The sequence below is a fragment of the Gigantopelta aegis genome, chromosome 6 (assembly GCF_016097555.1).
Source record: "Gigantopelta aegis isolate Gae_Host chromosome 6, Gae_host_genome, whole genome shotgun sequence".
NCBI lineage: Eukaryota > Metazoa > Mollusca > Gastropoda > Neomphalida > Peltospiridae > Gigantopelta > Gigantopelta aegis.
Window position 1 is genome coordinate 88,504,755 of NC_054704.1, and position 23,040 is coordinate 88,527,794.

The following is a 23,040-nucleotide window of genomic DNA, read 5'->3' on the forward strand; positions in this document are numbered from 1 at the left end:
GTATTGTGTTAAATTATTGTGTTCTTCACCCTTGGTTGTTGAATTAAAAGAAAAATAAATTAAACGAAGGTCAGATAGACGAGAAATGTTGATCGGGTCATCATTACGTCAAATACATTTGGTAACGCCCATGTCTAATGATTTGCCATACTTTTGACTTGAGAATCATGTGGAAACCCTAGGCAGCTCATGAATTTTACCACGAATTACAGATATTAATTGAAAGTTCATAAATTACAGATATTAAGTAACAATTCATAAATTACGATATTAAGTGACAGTTCGTGAATTACGTATATTAAGTGACAATTCGTGAGTTATTGATATTAAATCACAGTTCATGAATGATATATATTAAGTGACAGTTCATGGATTACAGATAGTAAGTGACAGTTCATAAATTGCATATATCAAGTGAGAGTTCGTGAATTATAGATGTTAAGTAACAGTTTATGAATTGCAGATATTAAATGACAGTTCATGAATTACAGATATCAAGTGACAGTTCGTGAATTATAGATATCAAGTGACAGTTTATGAATTACAGATATTAAATGGCACCATGTTCTAATGTGTAGACACAAAGGCACGTCTCCTAACCCCACCTCTAACTCAACCTCCTGGCAAGAATATCAAAGGTTATTTTATGTCGTTAGTGTGTTGCGATTGCGAATTTCTTAAATAGCATCTTTCACCATTTTGTTTTTGTCATCATTAGTTACCTTGTCCTTTGCGAGGTGAGGTTTTAACTCGGTGTTATAACAAGGGTACAGTAGGTCTCCAATAAATTCACCTGTGTAAAATTTGATACTATATACATTCAAGTGAAACGCGTTCAACTGTCGATAAAAATCATTTATTGTCTAATTGTTGCATACAAAAACATGTCTGTTCGTACAGCGGAAAATAAACATTGTACATCAAGCATCAATACTATTATAACTAAAGTTAGAATACACACTTAAAGTCAATACATTATTTATAATATAGCCTACCGAAGATATTGAAATAGAGATCTAATTTTAGTCATAAGAATTTTTAGTATAGACAGGACACTTGTACATCATAACAAAATTAAGAAAAAACGAAAACCAGCTGCGATATTCTACAATTGCATAGCGATGTTTTTGTTGGGAAAGAGTAGATGTGGCCCATGAAAGTGAAATAAATCATCAACACTACAGTTTTCGAGACAAACGGAGCTTGCATTCCACTGAAGCAAACGCTTTGTGAAGATACGAAACGCTCGGCTAGCTTGGATTTTTACGCTTAATACGTTAAATTAATGTGATGCGGCTATAACCAGTCAAATCATCAACGGGTTCTCACGACAAAACAGACTCCAGCTATGAGCAACCAACTGAATATAATGTACTCACTTTTAAAACATGACTGCATAATACAGGTTGCCAATAGAAACGGTTTGCTTGTAGTATGAATTAGCCGCCTTTTTTGAGAGGTAGCGCTTTAACACGCTGCTAACAGAAAACTATTCAGCGAAGGTTCGACTTCAATTGCTTTACAGTCTTAACTTTGGAGTGACAAGTAGTGATGCAGTAGTAATGGTCAGAACTCGTGTTATAGCTGCACACGTGTCCACGGGCGAACTGTGACTAGACATCTTATTGACAAAAACGGACGTGTATCATCGCAAAATTTAGTAGTTTAAAGTATACAAACACATGGACAATATATTATTAAAATATATATATATAATTATGACATACCAAAATGATAACATATCCAAGGGCACAGAGTTGATATTCAAAACGTTTAAATCATTAGAGTAAAGGGTTGAAATTGATTAGTAGTAAAGGGTTGGGAATCAATAAAAAGTAGAGGGTTCAAACCAGTACAGAGTTAAACTCTAACAGAGGGTTCAAAGTCGACATTTTCGGGATTACATCAGTATACACTAGAGGGTTGAAACCCTCATCAGAGGGTCGACATCGGTAGACAGAGGGTTGAAATTAACATTAGAGGGTTGACATCAGTAGACATTAGAGGGTTGAAATTAACAAAACATATAAGCCTAGGGATGAAATAAACAATAGACGGATACTTTTTATTTACTTTCTCTATCTAAAACATAGCATATCCTACACAAGCATTGGGAATATTATGTACATCAGACACATTTCAAATCAGTCGTTTTGGGGCCGTTTACCACGTGTGCGATTTTCGGCGTAGCGCGGGCACGGTTACCAAAAACAGCGCCGCTCAAATGGAAACACTTTTACTGATAACCATTTTAATCTATTTTTGATGCGCCCATTCTTCCACATTCCGTGGCCGTATCCTTCCAATTTAAGAAATAGCTTAGTGGTAAAACGTATACAAACACAAATAAAACAATATGCAATTTTCAGCCAGACTCATTAAATTTGTGTTTTTTATAGGCAGCGAGGGTGGGTGTAGAGGTGGGCAACTCCGAAGCTGGGGTGGCCAGAATATGCGTTTTAAAGGTGAAATTAATAACTTCTCCCCATTCTTTCCTCCCTCGATTTTAGTCACTTCCTGACCTCTATGTATTTGGAATCAGGGATGGGTTTTTCCTCTTATTTTAATCTGCATTCACCGTTAATATACTTCAATTAAAACAGTTGCATGTAGACCCTACTTTACCCAAATATTTTGAATTCAAGCCTGCGTAACCAATATACGAAACAAAGAACTGACAAGTGACAACACTTTTAACCATGGATACAATAAAAGACAGACGTAGCATGCGAATGATCAATTTTAAAGTAATGCTAGGCTCAGACTGCCAACTGCCAGCGGAAAGTTAGCCAACTCGACGATTGCGTTGTAATTTCTCCAACTCCCGACTTATGCCGGGTGCGCTGAGATTAACAACTAATGGGTTATACAAGAATCGAGTTGTAAGAGCGCTCAAAATAGCAACTGGACAGCCATAGACATTGTGACAGCAGAAACGTGGCTAACTTTTTCGCTGGCAGTTGGTAGTCTGTGCCCAGCATTACACACATTTGTTGTATTATTGATGACGAAGCATGAAGAGAAAGCGTTAAAAATGTCGATGCTGCATAGTTAGAGCGGCATGGAGCACGGATTGTAAATACACAAACGATCATCAGCAGTTGACCACCAACAAACACGCCAACACGTATCGAACCCATAGCCCCTCAAAGTGGACATCACTTACACATAATTGTTTACTACCATTACAGAGTTCAACGGATTGCTCATTTACTCATATCGAGTGGATACACAGTTCGTTTAAGACGACAACCTTTTACTTCCGAGTATATTTATTTTAGCACCAATTCATCTTGATTTGTCTGGACTGGTTCCGAGCTATTTCCATTGGTGTCGTCTGAATACCGATGCACTATTTCGCGCGTGCGTAGGAAATGACTCTCATTTAGTCGTTCGCTGCCTCTGGGGTTTGCCATCTTGCTCAGAGACTGGAATGGTGGAAAATTGTCGTCTCGTATTTCTTTCTTAAAGTACCTGCATAGATGAGTGTCGACAGTTTTTTCTCACCAATCAAACACGGTTTAAATTAGCCGCACGCCGGTTATTAAAGACATTTTAACCAGTATCCCGTTTAGGGTATTAAAGATGCAATCTCGAATATATATTTTTTATATAATTTAAGCATCTAGAATACATCATCCACATTATTTTTTATATATATAATTGTATGCCATTCCTCGATACCCTTATAGTCCGGCTCCCAAATACCAATTTTCATAAGAAAACTGCATATTATGAAGATTTTATGAAACTTTCAGGGATTGAAGGTATCATATATGGCTTCAATCTCAGAAGGGGTGCCCACTCATCCGGGCACTATTTTCAAGATGGCCGCCATTTTACAAAAAATGATAGAAATAACCGATTTCAATGATCTTAGTGTCGATTCATATGTTTTTGACAACTCTAAAACTGAATATTGGGTTTGTAATTTCGAAAATCCAACATGGCGACCTGTAGCGGCCATTTTTCAAGATGGCCGCCATTATTTAAATTTTGTTTAATAATTAACCAATTTTCACAATCTTGGTGTCGATTTATATGTTTTTGACCATAGTAAGACAGATTATGAGGTTTAAAATTTGGAAAATCGAATATTCTGATCAGTAACGGCCACTTTCCAAGATGGCTGTCATTTTTGGGGAACTTGAATAACTACTGAGACTGAATGATTCTGGTATCAAACTATAGTTTTTGTTCGAAGAAAACGGCGAACAAGTTGCATTTGAAGATTGGTGTTCGGAAGAAGCTAAACAGCATCCACTGTTCAAGTATTGGCTCATATCACTTCAGCTCTTGAAGCTTCTCTTCACATTTGTCCGCTCGATTCGTCAACGCAACTTTGGTTTGTACCTCACTTCACTGAAGAAGATGCTACCATGGTTTTTCGTAATGGACCACCCAAACTACTCGCGTTGGCTTTCGGTACACGTGAAAGACCTTGTCGAACTCGAAACTACTGCACCTGCCATCTACCGAAGATTTCTCACCAGAGACTTTGCTATCTGTAAAACTCATAGGCCATTTTCGGCGATTGGAATTGGTCAAGCCCATGAGAAAAACAACGCTGTTATCAAAGGTGATGGAGGTGCTATCGGACTTATTGAAGACAATGATGCCTTACGTAGATGGAATATAGCTGGTCCATTACTGAGTGAACTTATCAACGAATTCGAGGTTGATCTCAAAAAGAACTCTGCTCCTGTAAATCCGAAACACCATGAGCAGTATCGACCCTTTCAAACGAAGTTCTTGAAGAAAGTTCAATCTGTACGGGATTCATTCAACGGGTTTGGTAACCCATTCAGTGATGACAGTTCAGAGTTATTCGTCTTGGACTCAAAGGTCGTCGTTCAAGCTGACATCGTGGAAAAGATGAACGGAGCAGAATCAACTGGACTGGAATGTTACAACAAGTTTCGAGAAGAAAGATTTGTTCGGAGATCAGAGCCACTGGATGCACCAATTACTCGGACAAATCTACCACTGCGAGTAAGAAGAAGCGTCGCACAAAGGCCGATGGACATGTCCGTATCCTTAAATTGGATGTAGAGTTGTTCTTCAGATTGTTCATCGTCAGCCAGAACCGTCAGCTAGGTCTAGATACATTCTTTCAGTGTGAAAATCAACCATTTCATCCTGCCTTGTCTGCAGATGGTGATCTCTATCTCGGGCAGAAAGCTGACCTGCTCGGACTGTTGGAAACTTTGCCAGACAATGCTGACAACACAGCAAGCAACCGTGTCACATGTGATGGTTAGATCATTGACGGAGCTGCACTCGTTAACATCTTGCAACCCGGAAAAGAACTGAAAACATTTGACCAGTACTATTCGAACACGTTTGCTCCTCATCTCACCAAACAAGTCACAACAGTTAATGCTACCCGTCTTGATGTTGTTTGGGATACATACGTAAAAGATAGCTTGAAAGAGCAGACGCGACAGAAACGGGGTACAGGGGTGAAGATGGTTGTCCGGTTATCAGGTGCACTGCCTAGAAGTTGGAAGGATTTCCTCAGAAATTCAGACAACAAACAGTTATTTGACTTACTTGCATCCTTGACCGTTGAAAGGATGGGTAGTACGATGGCAGTTGTATCCAATGTCCACAACAGTGTACACCAGTCAGCATCTTCATTAACACTTCCACCCACCGTAAAGCATGAAGAGGCAGATACCAGGATATTCGTACATCTAACAGATATGGTAACAAACAGAATAACCAAGATAGGCATTCGAACAGTAGATATGGATGCGTTAGTGCTTGCTTTAGCTAACTTCAACCAGTTATATGCTATAGGACTACGAGAACTGTGGTTGTTATTCGGAACAGACAAGAACTATAGATATATTCCTGTACATAGAATTGCTGGTGAAATTGGTATCGAAATGTGCTCAGCTCTTCCTGGCTTCCACGCGTATAGTGGGTGTGACACTGTGTCTGCCTTTGTTGGCAGAGGGAAGAAAACAGCCTGGCAAACGTGGAAGGCTTTCCAAGCATTACGACAGCATACCCTACGTGCAGCGTTTCAAAGTCACCATGTTTGGGGGCAGTCGCGCGAAGCTGAACCAACATACCCATGTCCGAAGGAATGGGGATGGCAGAAAACTGATAGTCACTGGGAGCCTAAGTGGTCCACTTTAGATGAACCATGCAAGTCTTGTCAAGAGTTAGTAAAGTGCAGATGCACGAAGGGATGTTCGAGGGCTTGATCCTGCAGAAAAGCTAACTCAAATGCACTCTTCTTTGCCACTGCCAAGGTGAATGTTCGGAGTAAATATGTAAGTTCACACCAGAGATTACCTCCGACAACTAAGCCCAATTTCACTTTCATGGAACACAGTGGCCACCTTGGAAAGTGGCCGTTACTGATCACAATATTCGATTTTCCAAATTTTAAACCTCATAATCTGTCTTACTATGGTCAAAAACATATAAATCGACACCAAGAATGTGAAAATCGGTTAATTATTTAAAATTTCCAAAATAATGGTGGCCATCTTGGAAAATGGCCGCTACGGGTCGCCATGTTGGATTTTAGAAATTACAAACTCAATATTCAGTTTTAGAATCGACACTAAAATCATTGAAATCGGTTATTTCTATCATTTTTAGTGTTCGCACCTCGAAAAACGGTGGCCATTTTGAAAAATGGCGGCCATCTTGAAAGTAGTGCCCGGATGAGTGGGCATCCCTTCTGAGATTGAAGCCACATATGTTACCTTCAATCCCTGAAAGTTTCATAAAATCTTCAAAATATGCAGTTTTTTTCTGTATGGGACCCAGACTATTAGGCCATGGTAATTAATCGACGCCACGTAAAAGTGTAATATTCTCCATTTTAACTCTCAAAAGCAGAGTTTGTATTACGTAGTATTAAAATAACAACATATATTTCTATCTTATAATAACTTATATCGAGGCAGCTGATGTTAATTGTGGATACTGATAACATTAGCTTATTAAATCTGTAGCGGAAAGTTAAAGTAAAGTTTGTTTTATTTAACGACGCCTCTATAGCACATTGATTTTTATCTTATCATCGGCTATTGGACGTCAAACATATGGTCATTCTGACATATTTCTTTTTTTTAGGAAACCCGCTGCCGCCACATAGACTACTCTTTCCGATAAGCAGCAAAGGGTCTTTTATATACTTTCCCAGAGACAGGACAGCACATACCACGGCCTTTGATGAACCAGTTGTGGACCACTGGTTGGAACGGAAAATAGCCCAAAGTGCAAATGTGTCTACTGAGAAGAATCGATCCGATGGCCGACCGCTTCACAGGCGGACACGCTACCGCTTGAGCTACATCCCGCTCTAAAATCTGTAGTGGTGTCTGTATATTGTATTAGACAACAATGTTACAACGAGACGAGATTGTTTCTTTAACACGTTCGTACTTCTGATCACAGCATTGTTTCGTTCCAATTTAGCAGTTATATTAGCCCGAGTTTGGAAAAGATGCTGAAAGATATACTCAACAAAATTAATTAAGGATCAATATATATTTTTAGGTCAAGTGAATTCTAAACCTTGTTTGCCGATATTTTGACAAAGTAATGCACACGCAAAATGCAAGCTTTATAAAGCCAACAAAAAGAAGAATTTTGTACCTTATATAAAAATAATAAAAATGCCTAAAATATGTATGGGCTCTTAATTAATTTTGTTGAGTATAGAATCGATTTTTCTGTTTTGAATCAGTTTGTCCGGGTCGTGTCAGAGCTGTATCCTCGAGGAGAAACACGTCTGTCCTTCCATCTCGTTTGCCGTGCTGGTTGTTTAGTGGAGCAGTCATTTAAGATAAATGGAATTCACTGAAATGGAAAACAGGTCTTGTTACAAACTCGACGTAAAGTGAGACTGATGTATACGCTGTGTCTGCAGTTTATTACTAAGACAAAGAGGAAAAAGTCAAAAGTTAAAGTTTTGTTTGACGACACCTCTAGAGCACACTGATTTATTATTCAGTCATTTGATATCAACCACTTCTGACATGTGGTTTTGGAAGAAACACGCTGCATTGTTCCAGTGGCAGCCAGAAATATTTCCCACTGATAACACAGCACATACCAAGACCTTTAATATACCAGTCGTGGTGCACTGGCTGGAACAGGAAAACCAAGAGAATGGGTCTACCGAGGGAGTTGAACCCTACAACCAATGCGTCTCAGCCGGCGCTCTATAGACTAGATCTCACCCCAGAGAGGAAGAGAGGGTTATTTTAAATATATAGTATAATTAATACTTAATGTTAGGCACGCGAATATATATTTTGTGAAAATATTTAAACTCTAAGTAGTAATAACGTTAGATGGAGTTAAAAAAACCCACCCAAAAAACGAAGAATCGGAGCCGAGTTCAGCCAGACCGAGCAGAAAAACGTCCGCTAGACTGGTTTATGTGCTTCCGTTAAAGCAAATGGCCACGTCGGGAACCAATCAAATAGTTCGCAAACGTTAGTGAAACGTTTGCTGGCTGAACTTAGGGCTGATCACTGTATTATATAAAGTGGACATAAAAAATGGGCTGTGTTTACCTTGATAGTGCATATCTCGTTCCATTGTGCATATACGCGACTGAAAAAAACAAAGAAAAAACAAGATACAAATCGTAAAAATCACTATTACTACAACTTTATTCTGACTAAATGGCATATTATTACTGCATATATCTTGTTTTTAATTAGCATACTTTTACTACAAATTTCTTCCTAGTAAATACCATACTTTCACTATATAAAATATATATTTTAACATTTGTTTTGCAGCGTCTAAAAGTATGACACATTTACAAATAAAGGAGATGCAACAAATTTAATATTGGTAAAAAAATAAATAATAATAAATGAAAATGTTCAAAGAACCTTTTTAAAATTTTGAGAAAAAAAGAGTAATATACTGATCACAAACAGTAAATGCACACAATGACACGGCAAGGCAGGAATCGTGGATTCTTTTCAAGAACTTACTCTTTTTCTGAAATTGATGTTTGTCCTAACCACTCTGTGATTTAAAGGCATCAGGGGACGGGCGTTGATTTCCAGGGGCAGTTCTGGGTTGTTTTCTCTCCCGTTGTACAGCACCCTCAGGGCAGACAACTATCAATTTAAGAAGACGGGTACACAGGAACGTTTTTCCGTAAGTGTATATATGTATATATAAGGTCAGATGAAACATATCCCAAAAGACAGCTTCGACTCGAATTGTTCGTATCCTTGACTAACATTTTATAAAGACGGGCCCTGGTTTTATGGAGAGAGATGGGTTGGGTATTTGAAACATGTCATGCTCACTGGGTAGTAAGCAGAGTCAGTAAATGACGTTGTAGACCTGTAAAATATCGTTTTCTACTCATTTATTCATTTAAAGTTTATTTTCGTTGTTATATCTAATTAAGATTCAAGTACGATGTTCTGGGCACACGCCTAAGCTATCTGTAATTTCTATCTAGGATAGTAGGTTACATTTTAGTTAAAACTCATTCTGGGTGGGAGCCGGTACCGAGATGTTAATTTGGTACTCACTATTCTTAATACCAATTTTTTAAATTATTATGATACTGAGGCTAGTTTTATACTAATGAAGTGAGTAGCCCATGTACTAAAATCTCCGTTTAATGTGAATTTCATTAAGTCCTTTCGGCAGTATAACTTCGTACATAGACTCACGAAAAAGGACAATCAGAAGTGTGGATCTATAAGCATTAACGTTAGCCCGTATTAGTTTCTCTGCAAAACTCAGAATTAAGCTGCAGCGTTTACACACAATTTAACACAATTTCCCGATTCCTTAAATTCATTATTGATTTAAGATTGAATTATTGCCATTTATCCAAACAAATCTCGGATCAAACCATTCTTTCGACCAAGTTGAAGCATCCCCACAATTGAAGGGGCAATTAACCATAGCCCATTGGCGAGGTTCTTTCAAAAGCTCACTTCGATTGATCTGTATCTTCTAACTGGAGAGCTCCAACGCTGCCTTGCTCAGATAAATATGGCGAGCTAATTCTTCGGAAAGAGTCTCATATGACAGAGAACTACCCTCCGCCGCGATGGAGATAATGTCTGAGTAAAACGCCGCTAAATCACCAATGGAGCGAGAAACACTAAACAGTGAGAAACGGGCAGGACGCGAGGACAGCCACTAAATAAAACTAATCTGCAATCGAGGCCGCCATTGGTTATTTGAACATCGAGAGATGAGAAATAGTAACAGAAAACCCAAATCCAGAATAAATGTGAACTTCAACGACGCCACAAGTAATTTGTAATGTATTACTGAAAGTGGCAGTACCAGGTTTAAAAAAAAAAAAAAAGCGAACGGAAAACAATAGGCACACGCACGCACACACGCACCATATATACATGCATGTAATCCGACAGACATTGGTAATATGATGTGGATAAGGTTTGTCAAAAACATTATAATTACACGGAAGTCACGCTTTGAAAACGGAAATTTAGTATTTCAGCATAATATACGTTACCTGCTCTTTAGAAATATTATATTCTTTAATGTAAGTTACGGACCAGTATAAATATGCGCTCTTTACAAATATACAGATGTTTGTTGAGTATAAGCTATGGACAAGTATAAATATAAGTTACCTGCTGTTTAATATAATTACATGTATATAGGTTTGTTGAGTATATATATATATATATATATATATATATATATATATATATATATATATATATATGTTTGTTGAATATATGTTACAGACTAGTCTAAAGATATGTTACCTGCTGTTTAGAAATATATATATAGGTTTGCTGAGTTTAAGATATAGACTAGTATAAATATACGTTACCTGCAGTTTTGAAGTTACAAACTAGTATAAACATACGTTACATGCTATTTAGAAATATACATATAGATTTGTTGAGTATAAGTTACGGACTAGTATAAATATACGTTACCTGCTATTTAACAATATACATGTTTGTTGAGTATAAGATATGAACTAGTATAAGGATATGTTACCTACTCTTTAGAAATATAATTATATAGGTTTGTTGAGTATAAGTCACAGACTAGTATAAACATACGTTACTTGTTGTGTAGAAATATATATAGGTTTGTTGAGTATAAGTTACAGACTAGTATAAACATACGTTACCTGCTGTTTAGAAATATATATATATAGGTTTGTTGAGTTTAAGTCACAGACTAGTATAAACATACGTTACTTGTTGTGTAGAAATATATATAGGTTTGTTGAGTATAAGTTACAGACTAGTATAAACATACGTTACCTGCTGTTTAGAAATATATATAGGTTTGTTGAGTATAAGCCACGTGACAGTCTCCTGGCAGCCAGGTTGGGTCAGTGACCCATCGTACGTGATGTAGTTATCTGTGCTGGGCAGGAGTTGTTCCAGTGCTAAATGGTGGACACGAGCCATTGAACCTAGAAATACAAAGCGAAAGCACGAAAGAAAGGAATGTTTTGTTAGATGAAATTTGGACATTTTAAATTATGGTAAATCGATGCGTAATATATGGATATATCAACACACTTGGTCTAGCTGACGAGAGAGACAAAGAGACAGATCCAGACACATAGGCAGACAAAGAGAAAGAAAGAGGGGAGTGAAAGAGAAACGGGAGAGAGAGTGGGACGGATAGAGTTAAAGTTTAAAGTTTGTTTTGTTTAACGACACCACTAGGATACATTCATTCATTCATCATCGGCTATTGGATGTTAAACATTTGGTAATTCTGACATATAGCCTGAGAGAGGAAATCCGTTACTTTTTTCTATTAGTAGCAAGGCATATTTTATATGCACTATCCCACAGACAAGATAGCACATACCACGGCCTTTGATATACCTACCGTGATACACTGGCTAGGACGAGAGAAAAAAGCCCAGTCAGTTGAATGGATTCACCGAGGTGCTTCGATCCTGTGACGCAAGCACCCCAAGTGAGCACTCAATCGACTGAGCTAAATCCCGCCCCGGGACGGAGAAAGAGGGGTGGGGATCAGAGAAAACAGAAGCTAAGAGAGGTGTGAGAAGGATGCAGATGCTTTTATTTAGCTCCATTTGGTTGTAAGAAGAAAGTATTAGCATTAGATGTGTGCGTTTACACTGTTGATTTGTATTGTCCTTCGTCCAGTGTTAGCTAATTAATAAGATAGGTACGCTATTCTTTAATATTAATATTTGGCATTCTATAAATGATTACCTTTTTTCCGCAGTCGTTTTAATTCTTTGCTTATCAAATTAAATGCTTTATTCGTTTCCTCGGCAATCTGAAAGAAATAAAACAATCGTCTAGAGACTGTTGAAACATGGCGAGACTACAACAACGTTCTAAAATAAACACATTTCTTTTCCCACAAATTGTAATATAATAATCATTTTTCATTCTGTACAATGAACCGATTACCAACTTCATAAACTTATACCTACGTTGGGTTTTTATGTTTGTTCGTTATTGGGTTTTTTTGGTTTTTTGTTTTTGTTTTTTTGTGTTGTTTTTTGTTGTTGCTTTTGTTGTTGTTGTTGTTGTATTTTTTTTTTTTGAGAGGGGATTGTTTGGGATTTGTTTTTGGGGGTGTTGGGAAAGGGGAGGGGGCTATTTGTTTGTTTGTTTGTTGAAGTCGATATGACACCCTTAGTATTTTATAAATATATCAAATTTATATTTTATAGAAACGGAAGTTGTCCATTGATAAAAGCTAACGTCTGTATTTGTATGTCTGTTGTTGTGTATATATACTACTACTTAACTGCCTGTTAGATACCACACACAACGAAGTATTTCAAAACGACCGACAGCGACAGTTTTAAACAGCGAACTGTATTCTATTCTTTATCTAACCCCAAGAACCAGTTTTCAGACAAATTAAAACGACTTTTATTTCATCTATTACGGATGGCGCATTCGCGTCTGTGCCGTTATCGCAGTGTTCCTTTCATTGGGCGACGTGTGATATCGATGTGTGATACCAGAAATTTACATCGTGTTCGTAAAAAAAATAGTAATATGTCATCATAACACTAATTCAGTTTTCAGCTTGTATACTTGGGACTTTCTTGAAAACTTAAAGTTTGTTTTGTTTAATGACACCACTGGAGCACATTGATTAATTAATCATCGGCTATTGGACTTCAAATATTTGGAAATTCTGACTCGTAGTCATCAGAGGAAACCCACTACATTTTTCCTAAAGCAGCAAGGGATATTTTATATGCACGTTCTCACATACAGGACAGCACATACCACGGCCTTTGATATACCAGTCGTGGTGCACTGGCTGAGACGAGAAATAGCCCAATCGGTCCACCGACGGGGATCGATCCTAGACCGACCGTGCATCAGGCGAGCGCTTTACCACTGAGCTACGTCCCGCCTTCTTGAATAGATTTGTAATCAAGAAAAAACAAGAAGAAAAACCCAAACAGCTGAGTATAATTTTGACTTTCAATTTGGACACTTTCATTGAGTTTTGCACAAACTAAAATCCATTGTTACCTATATCTCTTAAAAAGGAATTCTCAAAAGTACAAGTGCCACATTTCGCTATTTTGTCATGTTCTTTTCATAATTAACTGCAAATTAGTCGATCTTACTTAGAATTTTAACATAATTACCTAAAAAATATCAGAATTGAAATGTGCTTCTACACTTCGTAAACAGTGGTTTCCTGAAGAATCCTTGGGTATTAATATAAATACATAACAACTATTAATCGCGTATCCATGGAATAGCATCCAGTTCCCTGTAAATTTGGAGATACTATTTGAATTCAACATTTGAAATCACCCGTTAACCTTTCGGTCAGCTTTATTTGATTTACAACAATATGAATTTATGAATAGTATTGGTAATAGTAGTAAATAAAATTATTTAAAATTCAAGGTATAATCTTTACATTTTACATTAATGAATTATTTAAAATTCAAGGTATAATCTTTACATTTTACAATAATAAATTATTTAAAATTCAAGGTATAATCTTTACATTTTACATTAATAAATGTGTTTGATCATTATGCAATCGTGAGGCTGCACCTTTCATATTTGAACAAATGTCACCTACACTGTCTTGTTTGACGTCGCCATTATTTAATCGTCTACACTGTCCACATATTTTATTTTTAAAATATCACATCATATATACTTGCCTCCATGAACACTGCAACAATGGCCAAACCCTTATTACCGGAAGCTGCGACCGAAGTGTTTGCGTATAAGTCCAAGTTATAGGCTATAACGTGCATCTGAAAACAAAGAAATTAAAGTTATTATATATACAGGTTTGTAAAACAAAAGCAATTCTGTGGTAAGCAGTCACATGATAGAGTATAAAAACACAATCTGTATAGACTGTATACCAACAAATAAAATCTGATAGATCATAAAAGTAGCATGAGAGTACATGCAACATTTCAATCAACATATACACCATAGATATAACTATAGCAATCATAGTCTGAATCAGATCGAAAACAATGGATATTGGACTACGACAAACACTCACTATATTGGTAAACAAATCGGTGGCGGTGGGTTTGTTTCTAGCTTCATCTTCGAACCCTAACTCCGCCAAAAATAGTCATCCCAATTATAGTTGCACCCTAGACGTTTCAAGCACAATAGTACATGGTATTCTGATACTAGTTGAAATCAAACAACAGCAAATCAGACGACAGTACATTTTAGTACAGCAAGTTCTGTCATACATCTCGCCAATGGCAGCATTTGCGTTCTGCTTCAGAATAGTACCTTGAACTTTGACCCAGTGAGATGCTGTTTGATGTATTGCTACCATTAGAGATATGACTGTTTAATGCAGATCGTTTTGCAGTAAGGTGGTATCATAAGACATCCAACCAGTGCACCATAACTGGTCAAAGACCGTGTCATGTGCTTTCTTGTCTGTGGAAAAGTGCATATAAAAGATCCCTTGCTGCATTAGGAAAAATTAGCGGGTTTCCTCTGATGACTACATGTCAGAATTACCAAATGTTTTACATGCAACAGCCGATGGTCAATTAATCAGTGTGCTCCAGTGGTGTCGTTAAACAAAACAAACGTCTTAAGACAACTGCAGGTGGCTGTTTATTGCAGGTTAATGTATATTACATTGTATAAGATGATTTCCAAGAATGTAGAGTTGGCCTCTTAAAATAGGCATCTGCTTTATTTTATTTTTATTTAAAAATAAAACATTGTCGTGACATCTCTAATAGTTTTATGCGACGTTTATCTGCGCACCGAACATACTGAACGTGATGACATGTACATTACATATAAATATGTCCGACAAAACAACATACACATATAATTTCAAATTACCGAGAGCGCTCGATTATTTTCAATTACGAGTGAGCTTTATAAGGAGATTATATTTTATTTAAAACTCAGATAAACATTTCAGTTAAATTGACAGTGTCGTTATTAATCACGCAACTGGTTTATTTCAAATGTACTAAAGTCTCGAAAAATATACGTAAATTTCAATGTTGTAGTTTCATACACTAAATCAACATTATTGTTTATCTCAGAAAATATTCTTAGTGTGTGTTTATGAGATGGCACTTTCCGCGTGGGATTGGGGTTCGGAACGAATTACCCTTAAAATATTTAAGACTTCCTGATTTTCACATTTACGTTTCACTATTTTACATAGGATCACCATATATATATATATATATATATATATATGTATGTATGTATGTATGTATGTATGTATGTATGTAAAGGTTATTACCAGAGTGTTTTTCAGTATCGTCAGTATCATATATTAGGAATAAAAATTGTATTATGCGAGCCTCTGGCGAGCATAATACATTATTTTTATTCCTAATATATGATATTGACGATACCGAAATACACGAGGGTAATAATCTCTTTATCATATAAGTTCAAGCTTAATACAACGTGTTTTTGTAAACTGTACACGCAACTTAAATTCCAGTCCGCCATTACTAGATATTGAAATGACGTAAGAATATGTGGCGCGGTGTATTTTTGAATGGAAATGACGTCGAATTTGAATGACGTCATTTTGGATGTCCTCACATCAAAATAAAGTTATGTCTAACGTTTTTTGTTTTCTGAACGCTGGACAGTTTTCAGTGTCAAATTGCCATTGAAATGTTTTTATTTGATGACTATGAATGCATACGTCAATCATGGAGTGTCACCCAAGTACGTTTGCTTAAATGTCAATAAACCTAGTGCCAAGACCTCGACTAATTTACATCTAATTTGCAAAGTTATTAAATTCTTAAAGTATGTGATCTGAAAAATATCACATACTTTGATTGCACCGAAAATGTAAGATATTATATGATAAATATATATATACATATATACATACATATATATATATATATATATATATAATATATATATAACAAAATTACATTAAAAAAATGATAATAATAAAACTACTACCAACAGTTCAGTTATTTAATAATGACATGTTTCGGCATATTGCCTTTTTCAAATTAACAATAAGATGACGTAACGTCATCCTAACGTCATTCTCATCATGACGTCATTGAGACAAACAGATTATTTTTTATTTTTTATACACTCTCATTTCCATTATTGTAATATTGTTTTATCAATTTGTACAGGATCTGCGTAGATACAACAGTAGTCTAAAAACAGCAGGTTAATGCATTGAAAAGTATCTGTCAAAACAGACATTAGACCACTAACTGAACATATTGAAATTTTAAAGAACAATGTCACATTTTAAATAGAAAAAGGTAATAATAAGTGTATAAATGCATTTTATAGCAATTTTGTTAAATTACTATAAAGACAAGATTATTTAATTAATTATGGAACATTGAAACACAAAGTAATGTCACTGTACTGCATTGGATATTTATAACGTTACTGAATGCCTAAGATGTGTTTACATGAAATATAACGTTATCATTAAGTCCATGTGGCGTTTTGGTTCTCAGTTCGTGTATCCAAAAAGTTTCTCTAACTAGTCGATGATGTTCATCATTGCTAAATACTTGTTCAATAGGCATAAAAGAAAAGTTAGATATGGAATGATAATTCGTATTAAAGTGGGTATTAACCAACGTAGATTTGCTAGGATATAAATTGATGTCGCTACGATGTCCATTCATACGTAAAGACAGCTTACCCCCTGTTTGTCCTACATATTGCATACTACATTTTGTGCAAGTGATAAGATAAATCACGTTTGAAGAACAGCATGTCATAGTATGTTTTATGGGATAAACGCGTCCAGTTTGACTGCTTTCAAAGTGCGTTTTTTCTTTAAGGAATTTGTCATTTTTACATTTACTTTTACCACATTTTAATGCAGAGTGCTTTTTATTATCATCATTAGATTGTAGTTTAGAATGAACAAGCATGTCTTTAAGATTATGTGGTCTTTTAAAAGCAACAATTGGTTTACTTTGTGCTAGTATGTTGAGTTTACTTGACTGTTCAAGAATTCCCCAATATCTGTGTAATATATGGCCAATATTTGGTAGGCGTGGGTTGTATGTTACGACAAAAGGTATCATTGTTTCTTGTTCAGACGTAGATGCAGGAGATTCGATATGTTTTTCTTTGGGTCCAATTGATGTTTTTTCTATAGCATTATTTACAATGGCAGGAGGGTAAAGTCTATTCAAGAAGTGTTTTTTTTTTCAAACTATTTAGTTCAGTTTGTAACGTGTCACTGTTTGAAATGATTCTGGTGTACCTTTTAGCTTGACTGAAAGGAATTCCTTTTTTACATGTCTTGGGGTGAGCTGATTTGAAATGTAAATATTGGTGTGTGTTTGTTACTTTTTGTGTGAACAGTTGTGATGAAAAAGACCCACTATCTGTTTTAATGACATCGACATCTAAAAATGTAACTTTATTCCTTGAATATGTGTATGTAAATTGAATGGTAGGGTGCTGTTGATTGGCAGATTCAATGAATTTATTAAGATCTTGTTCAGAATGGTCCCAAATAAAAAATATGTCATCTATATATCTAAGCCAAAGTAGCGGCGATCTAACACATTTGCTCAGCAGAACTTTTTCAAAACAACCCATAAATAAATTAGCATAACTAGGGGTCATTCTTGTACCCATTGCAGTGCCTTGTATTTGGATAAAGTTTTCACCATTAAATTGAAAATTATTTGATTCTAATATTATTGCAACTAGTTTACTAATTGTTTTAATGGGTATGTTGGAGTTGTAATTATCGCCAGTTAGAGTTCTTTCTATTGCTTCAATCCCTTCATTGTGAGGAATGTTTGTATATAAAGATGAAACGTCCATAGTTACGAGGAATGATTCTTTGGATACATTTGGTATATTACGCAATTTTGTAAGAAAGTCCGATGTGTCACGTACATATGAGTCTAATTTTTCGACGTGTGGCTTCAGAATGTCATCTATGAGACACGAAATACGTTCTGTTGGTGAATTACATCCGGATATGATTGGGCGTCCTGGATATCCCAGAGGGAGGTCTTTATTAACAGTTTTGTGTACTTTAGGTAAAATGTAGAACTGTGGAGTCTGAAGTTCCTCTTGTTTTAAACATTTAAATACATCCTCTGTAATTTCTTTATTATACATATATAAACAAACTTTAACTTTGTTTTGCTTCTAATATTATAAGCTTGTATTAAAACTCCAGATGTGTCGTTGATACTTTAAATACTGTATCTATTTTTTATGCTGTTAGCAATGGAAATGAATTGCAATTACGATCTGCACACCAAAAAAATCTCTGTAAACATCCACAGAGGCTGATAACTTTTGAATAATATTCGAATACGATTGCGTCCTCGTATCACTGCCATTCTTTACAGCGAATGTCAAATTTGATATAAACTATCTTCATCTGCAGCCAATCGATAAGGCGTTCACTCGCTCTAACGCAAATTGAAGATATGTTTTTGTAACGCGGACCAAGGACGCATGCGCACTCGAGGAAATGCACTCGTCATCTGAAGTGCTCGTTGATGATTCAATTTACAAATTGTGTTTGAATTTTTGTTTGGTCTGATAGTCGGCCGATTGCTTTATTGGCTCAACCGGTCGCTCTAATTATTCTGTCCGCGCCACAATTTTGCTGCTTCGAACCTTTCAGTGTTCAGCCATTGCGTGCAAAAAATAAACATTTTAGTGGTGGATTTAGAGGGGACCAAGGGAGACTGGTTGGTTTTCTTTCAGCGAGTTTAAACTGCAATACATGTTGTTTCAAACACCCTAGAAAGTTGTAATTTCACAGAGCAGATTTTTCTTGAATTAATTATGGCTATAAATTATAAAAATACCATACAGACGTATCTGTCATTCTCAGTATGTTTTGATTTGTCACTCTCTTTCTGTCTGTCTCTGTGTGTGTGTGTGTGTGTGTGTGTGTGTCTGTGTGTGTGTGTGTCTCTCTCTCTCTCTCTCTCTCTCTCTCTCTCTCTCTCTCTCTCTCTCTCTCTCTCTCTCTCTCTCTCTCTCTCTCTCTCTCTCTCTCTGTGTGCGTCTATCAGTGTTTGAGTATCAGTCTGTCTGTCTGTCTGTCTATCTATCTGTCTCTCTCTGTCTATCTGTTTTTCTGCCTGTGTGTGTCTGTGTCTGTGTGTCTCTCTGTCTCCGTGTGCCTCTCTCTCCTCCTCTCTCTCTCTCTCTCTCTCTCTCTCTCTCTCTATATATATATATATATATATATATATATATATATATATATATATATATATATATATATATATATATATATATATATATATATATATATATATATATGTAAGTCTCTCCTAGTATCCGAAAAAGGACTATAGTGGAATAGTGACGCTCATTTTTATCTAGACGCCATAACGCAACTCGTCACTTACTGTGTTACAGTCCAGATTATATGATCAGATTTAACCTTTCGTCTGAGATTAAAACAGTAAGCAGTTACATCGGGAACAATTTCCCTTACACTTTCTGTCCTGTCATAAATCTGTAATGAATGTCCCTGTTTTATTACCAGCCTGACATAATTGGTATAACTGCAGACTCATTCAATCTTAAGACATTACTCTTCCGTTAATGTTTCCTTTTGGTTCTTAGATCTGTACAGAATAAATAAAAGAACTTTGTCTTGCCTTCAACGTGTAATACACATCTTATCTAACCAATGACATCACGGTTATATTGGTGGTAAGCCAGGGCGAACTATTCCCAAAGGTAATCGGCCGAATATTGATGGCATTACTTACAGAAAATTCTTAACCCATCTCATAAGGTTGGTGGATTAACTAATATTTCAGAAATGAGTTGTTCAGCAAATGTTCGACCCATAGGGATTTCATTTGTTCTAGGTTTTATGTTCAACCTACGTTTATTAAGGTCTTCAAAAAACGACGAAGCTATCCACAAGGCAAATGACGTCAGATTAAACATGAAAGTTTTGACTCTGTCTGGAGCAGAGATTCAGTTTTGAAAATGTTAATGTTTTTGTCGTTCAAACGACATAATTTTATATACATATTGCTAAATTAAATATATTTAATTAAGGTGCATACATTAGTAGCCAATCTTGAACGAAGCACACACTAAAGGGAAACATTGGTAATGGGATTTTGTAAACTAACTGGACCTATTAAACTCTAACGGCCATGACTCCCAGTTTGTTAAGAAGTGTAAAATAGTTTCTCATGTAACAGCCTTTTTACAATTAAATTACATATTGCTTACAACATGTTGCTTAAAATGTTAATTTTAGAAAATTCAGTGTTTTCTTGGACGTTAAGGCAGATGTCGTAGCTCAAAATGCATGTTGTGCGAAACAGAAGAGGTTCGTACACCTGGAATTAGAATCAGGTATTATAATATTTAATATTTTCATATTTTGCTGCAGGTTTTATTGTGAGGGGGGTTTCTATATTTGTTGTATAAGTACATTTGTCCTCCGCCAGGATTGGTCCCTCCCCTTCTTATTGACAATATCCACACCATTGCTTTTATGGTTTCATAATGTGGCAAATAAATAAAAATAAAATATATAAAACAAAAAACAAATTAATGCGAAAACTAGCTTTCGTCAAATTTTGTAAAAACAATTCCGACTCGGGAGTTGTCTTTCCTCTGAAAGGCGTTCTCGCTCGACAAGCCTTCGAGTGTAATACAAAACAGACGTAGGGACAAACGATTTCATTTCATACAGAAAATTGCATCTCGTCACAAATCAGGGTGCTTGTGTATCATTGGTTTGATCAACCAACATTCACTCCTGTCATGCTCAATTGCCTCTCTCGTACACTGACAAGAGGCGACTGTGTAAGGCCAGAGCGATCAAAGAGCCGCCAAATGCATCTCCGAGGGGGCACGGTGCCATCGATCTGCCTCCAAGTTGTAGTTTCTTATGTGTAATTGCACTCTGCTTTGATTAAATACACCGCAGATTTGAAGATAGCCGGTCCGCGCTTCCACTCGGCTCAAACGTTACAGTTGACAAATAACGAAAATCTAGCGCTAAGTCGGGAGGTCAGCTACTGGCGGGGAATAAATCACCAGTCATACGTATATATCAACTTTACAGCATCGTCCTATTTAATACTGCAATAGAGGAAGGGTTTTCCACGACGCAAAAACGATGTCTTCGATTGGGTACTAAAAAGAGAATACTATATGTATGAGTGCCTGTAAGATACCATTTATCAACGTATCTGGCGAGCGAAAGTTGGATACCTTTTTAAACAATGAGTTATAAGATAACGGACGCCAATGTAGTATTCTATTTCATAAATATTTTTAAAATTCAGGTTTAAGATACATTCAAACGTCTTTTCCAACTAAAACCTAGTTACGGTCCTTGCGTTTTAGTTAACTTATGCGTAACATACAAATCAGTTGCACATCAACCTATACGCCTCAGAGTAATTAATTTCGATTGTACTTTTTTCATTTGATAATATGCAGCGGCGACCTGGTCATCACATAGGAGCAGCCAGTCGTATGTCTTTAAATTGTTATCACACATATATGTGTTATTAGTATGTCGCTGTTGTATCAGCAATAACGACTGATGTGTATGAAATCAAATTCCAGGCATTAGGGATGGAGATTATGAAGTGGGACTGATGTGATGCCAGACAACAACGTTTCATATATATGTGTGTGAAATGTTTGTCATTTTGTACGTATGTATGCGCGCATGTTTAGTATATCACACGTGGTGTATGTGTATAAGTGTGTATATGCAGATTAAAATGTTGCCTATTTTGACAGTAAAATAAATTTGGACTTTTTAATAATTGATGTTTCCTTTAAATTATAATTTAAAAAAAAAAACTCCAGCCAAGACATGAAATACTAAGGATTTTCAGGAACACCTTGTGTCACCACTGTCTTGATTCATGAGCTGTAAATCATGAACTGTGAATCATGAGCTGTGAATCTCCTGTGTTGTGAATCTCGAGGTATGGTTCATAAGTCGTGGGTAATCGTGAGGATCTGGGGTGGGAGAGAGAACTGAAAGGTCTGTGTAACCCAACTTTTGTCCAACCCGTTTAAAATTATTAAGAAGTTAATTTAAAATTGTCTTGATTAAAAATATACAATAAAAAAATTATTTAAAAAAATAAATAAATGAAACCTACTGCCATTAATATTTACCCCTCACACACAATCTCTCCGTTCAACACGATTTCTAACGGATTTCCATACACATCGTTGTGTTGTTTGACAAACAGATACAGTGATATTTTACTGGCAAAGGTCAACACGAATGAGTTATAACAAATCGGAATTGGCTATTTTTTACTTTAGAATACTTCACCTCATCTCTTTCCGAACACGAGTCTCTAAGATGACTCTATGTAGTTGATGTTTACTTACTGATCCGGAATCAATATGAAGTGAAATTAGGAATCGCGGTGTCAGCTCATACCAATATATTATATCTGGATGTAAATAGAATAACAACAGAAAGCTTAACATTGCTTTGTAAACAGTAACTGTTGTTTGCTACAAGAACATATATATATAACTGTTTGAGTGAACTTGTCTTCGTGTAGTTCTATATTATACTTATGTA

The 23,040-nt window shown here is 36.1% G+C and overlaps 1 protein-coding gene across 1 annotated transcript in view; it reads right to left on the reverse strand.

Annotated features, from left to right (window-relative positions):
• Positions 1-6,555: 6,555 nt before the first annotated feature.
• LOC121374773 (carbonic anhydrase-related protein 10-like) overlaps positions 6,556-23,040 on the reverse strand; it is a 44,056-nt gene continuing 27,571 nt past the window's right edge. The window contains exons 6-11 of the mRNA XM_041501881.1: positions 14,156-14,251; positions 12,210-12,276; positions 11,274-11,428; positions 8,982-9,110; positions 8,550-8,589; positions 6,556-6,734 (exon numbers count right to left, since the gene is read on the reverse strand). Coding sequence (XP_041357815.1) covers positions 6,556-6,734; positions 8,550-8,589; positions 8,982-9,110; positions 11,274-11,428; positions 12,210-12,276; positions 14,156-14,251 — 666 coding nt within the window. The remainder of the gene's footprint in view (positions 6,735-8,549; positions 8,590-8,981; positions 9,111-11,273; positions 11,429-12,209; positions 12,277-14,155; positions 14,252-23,040) is intronic.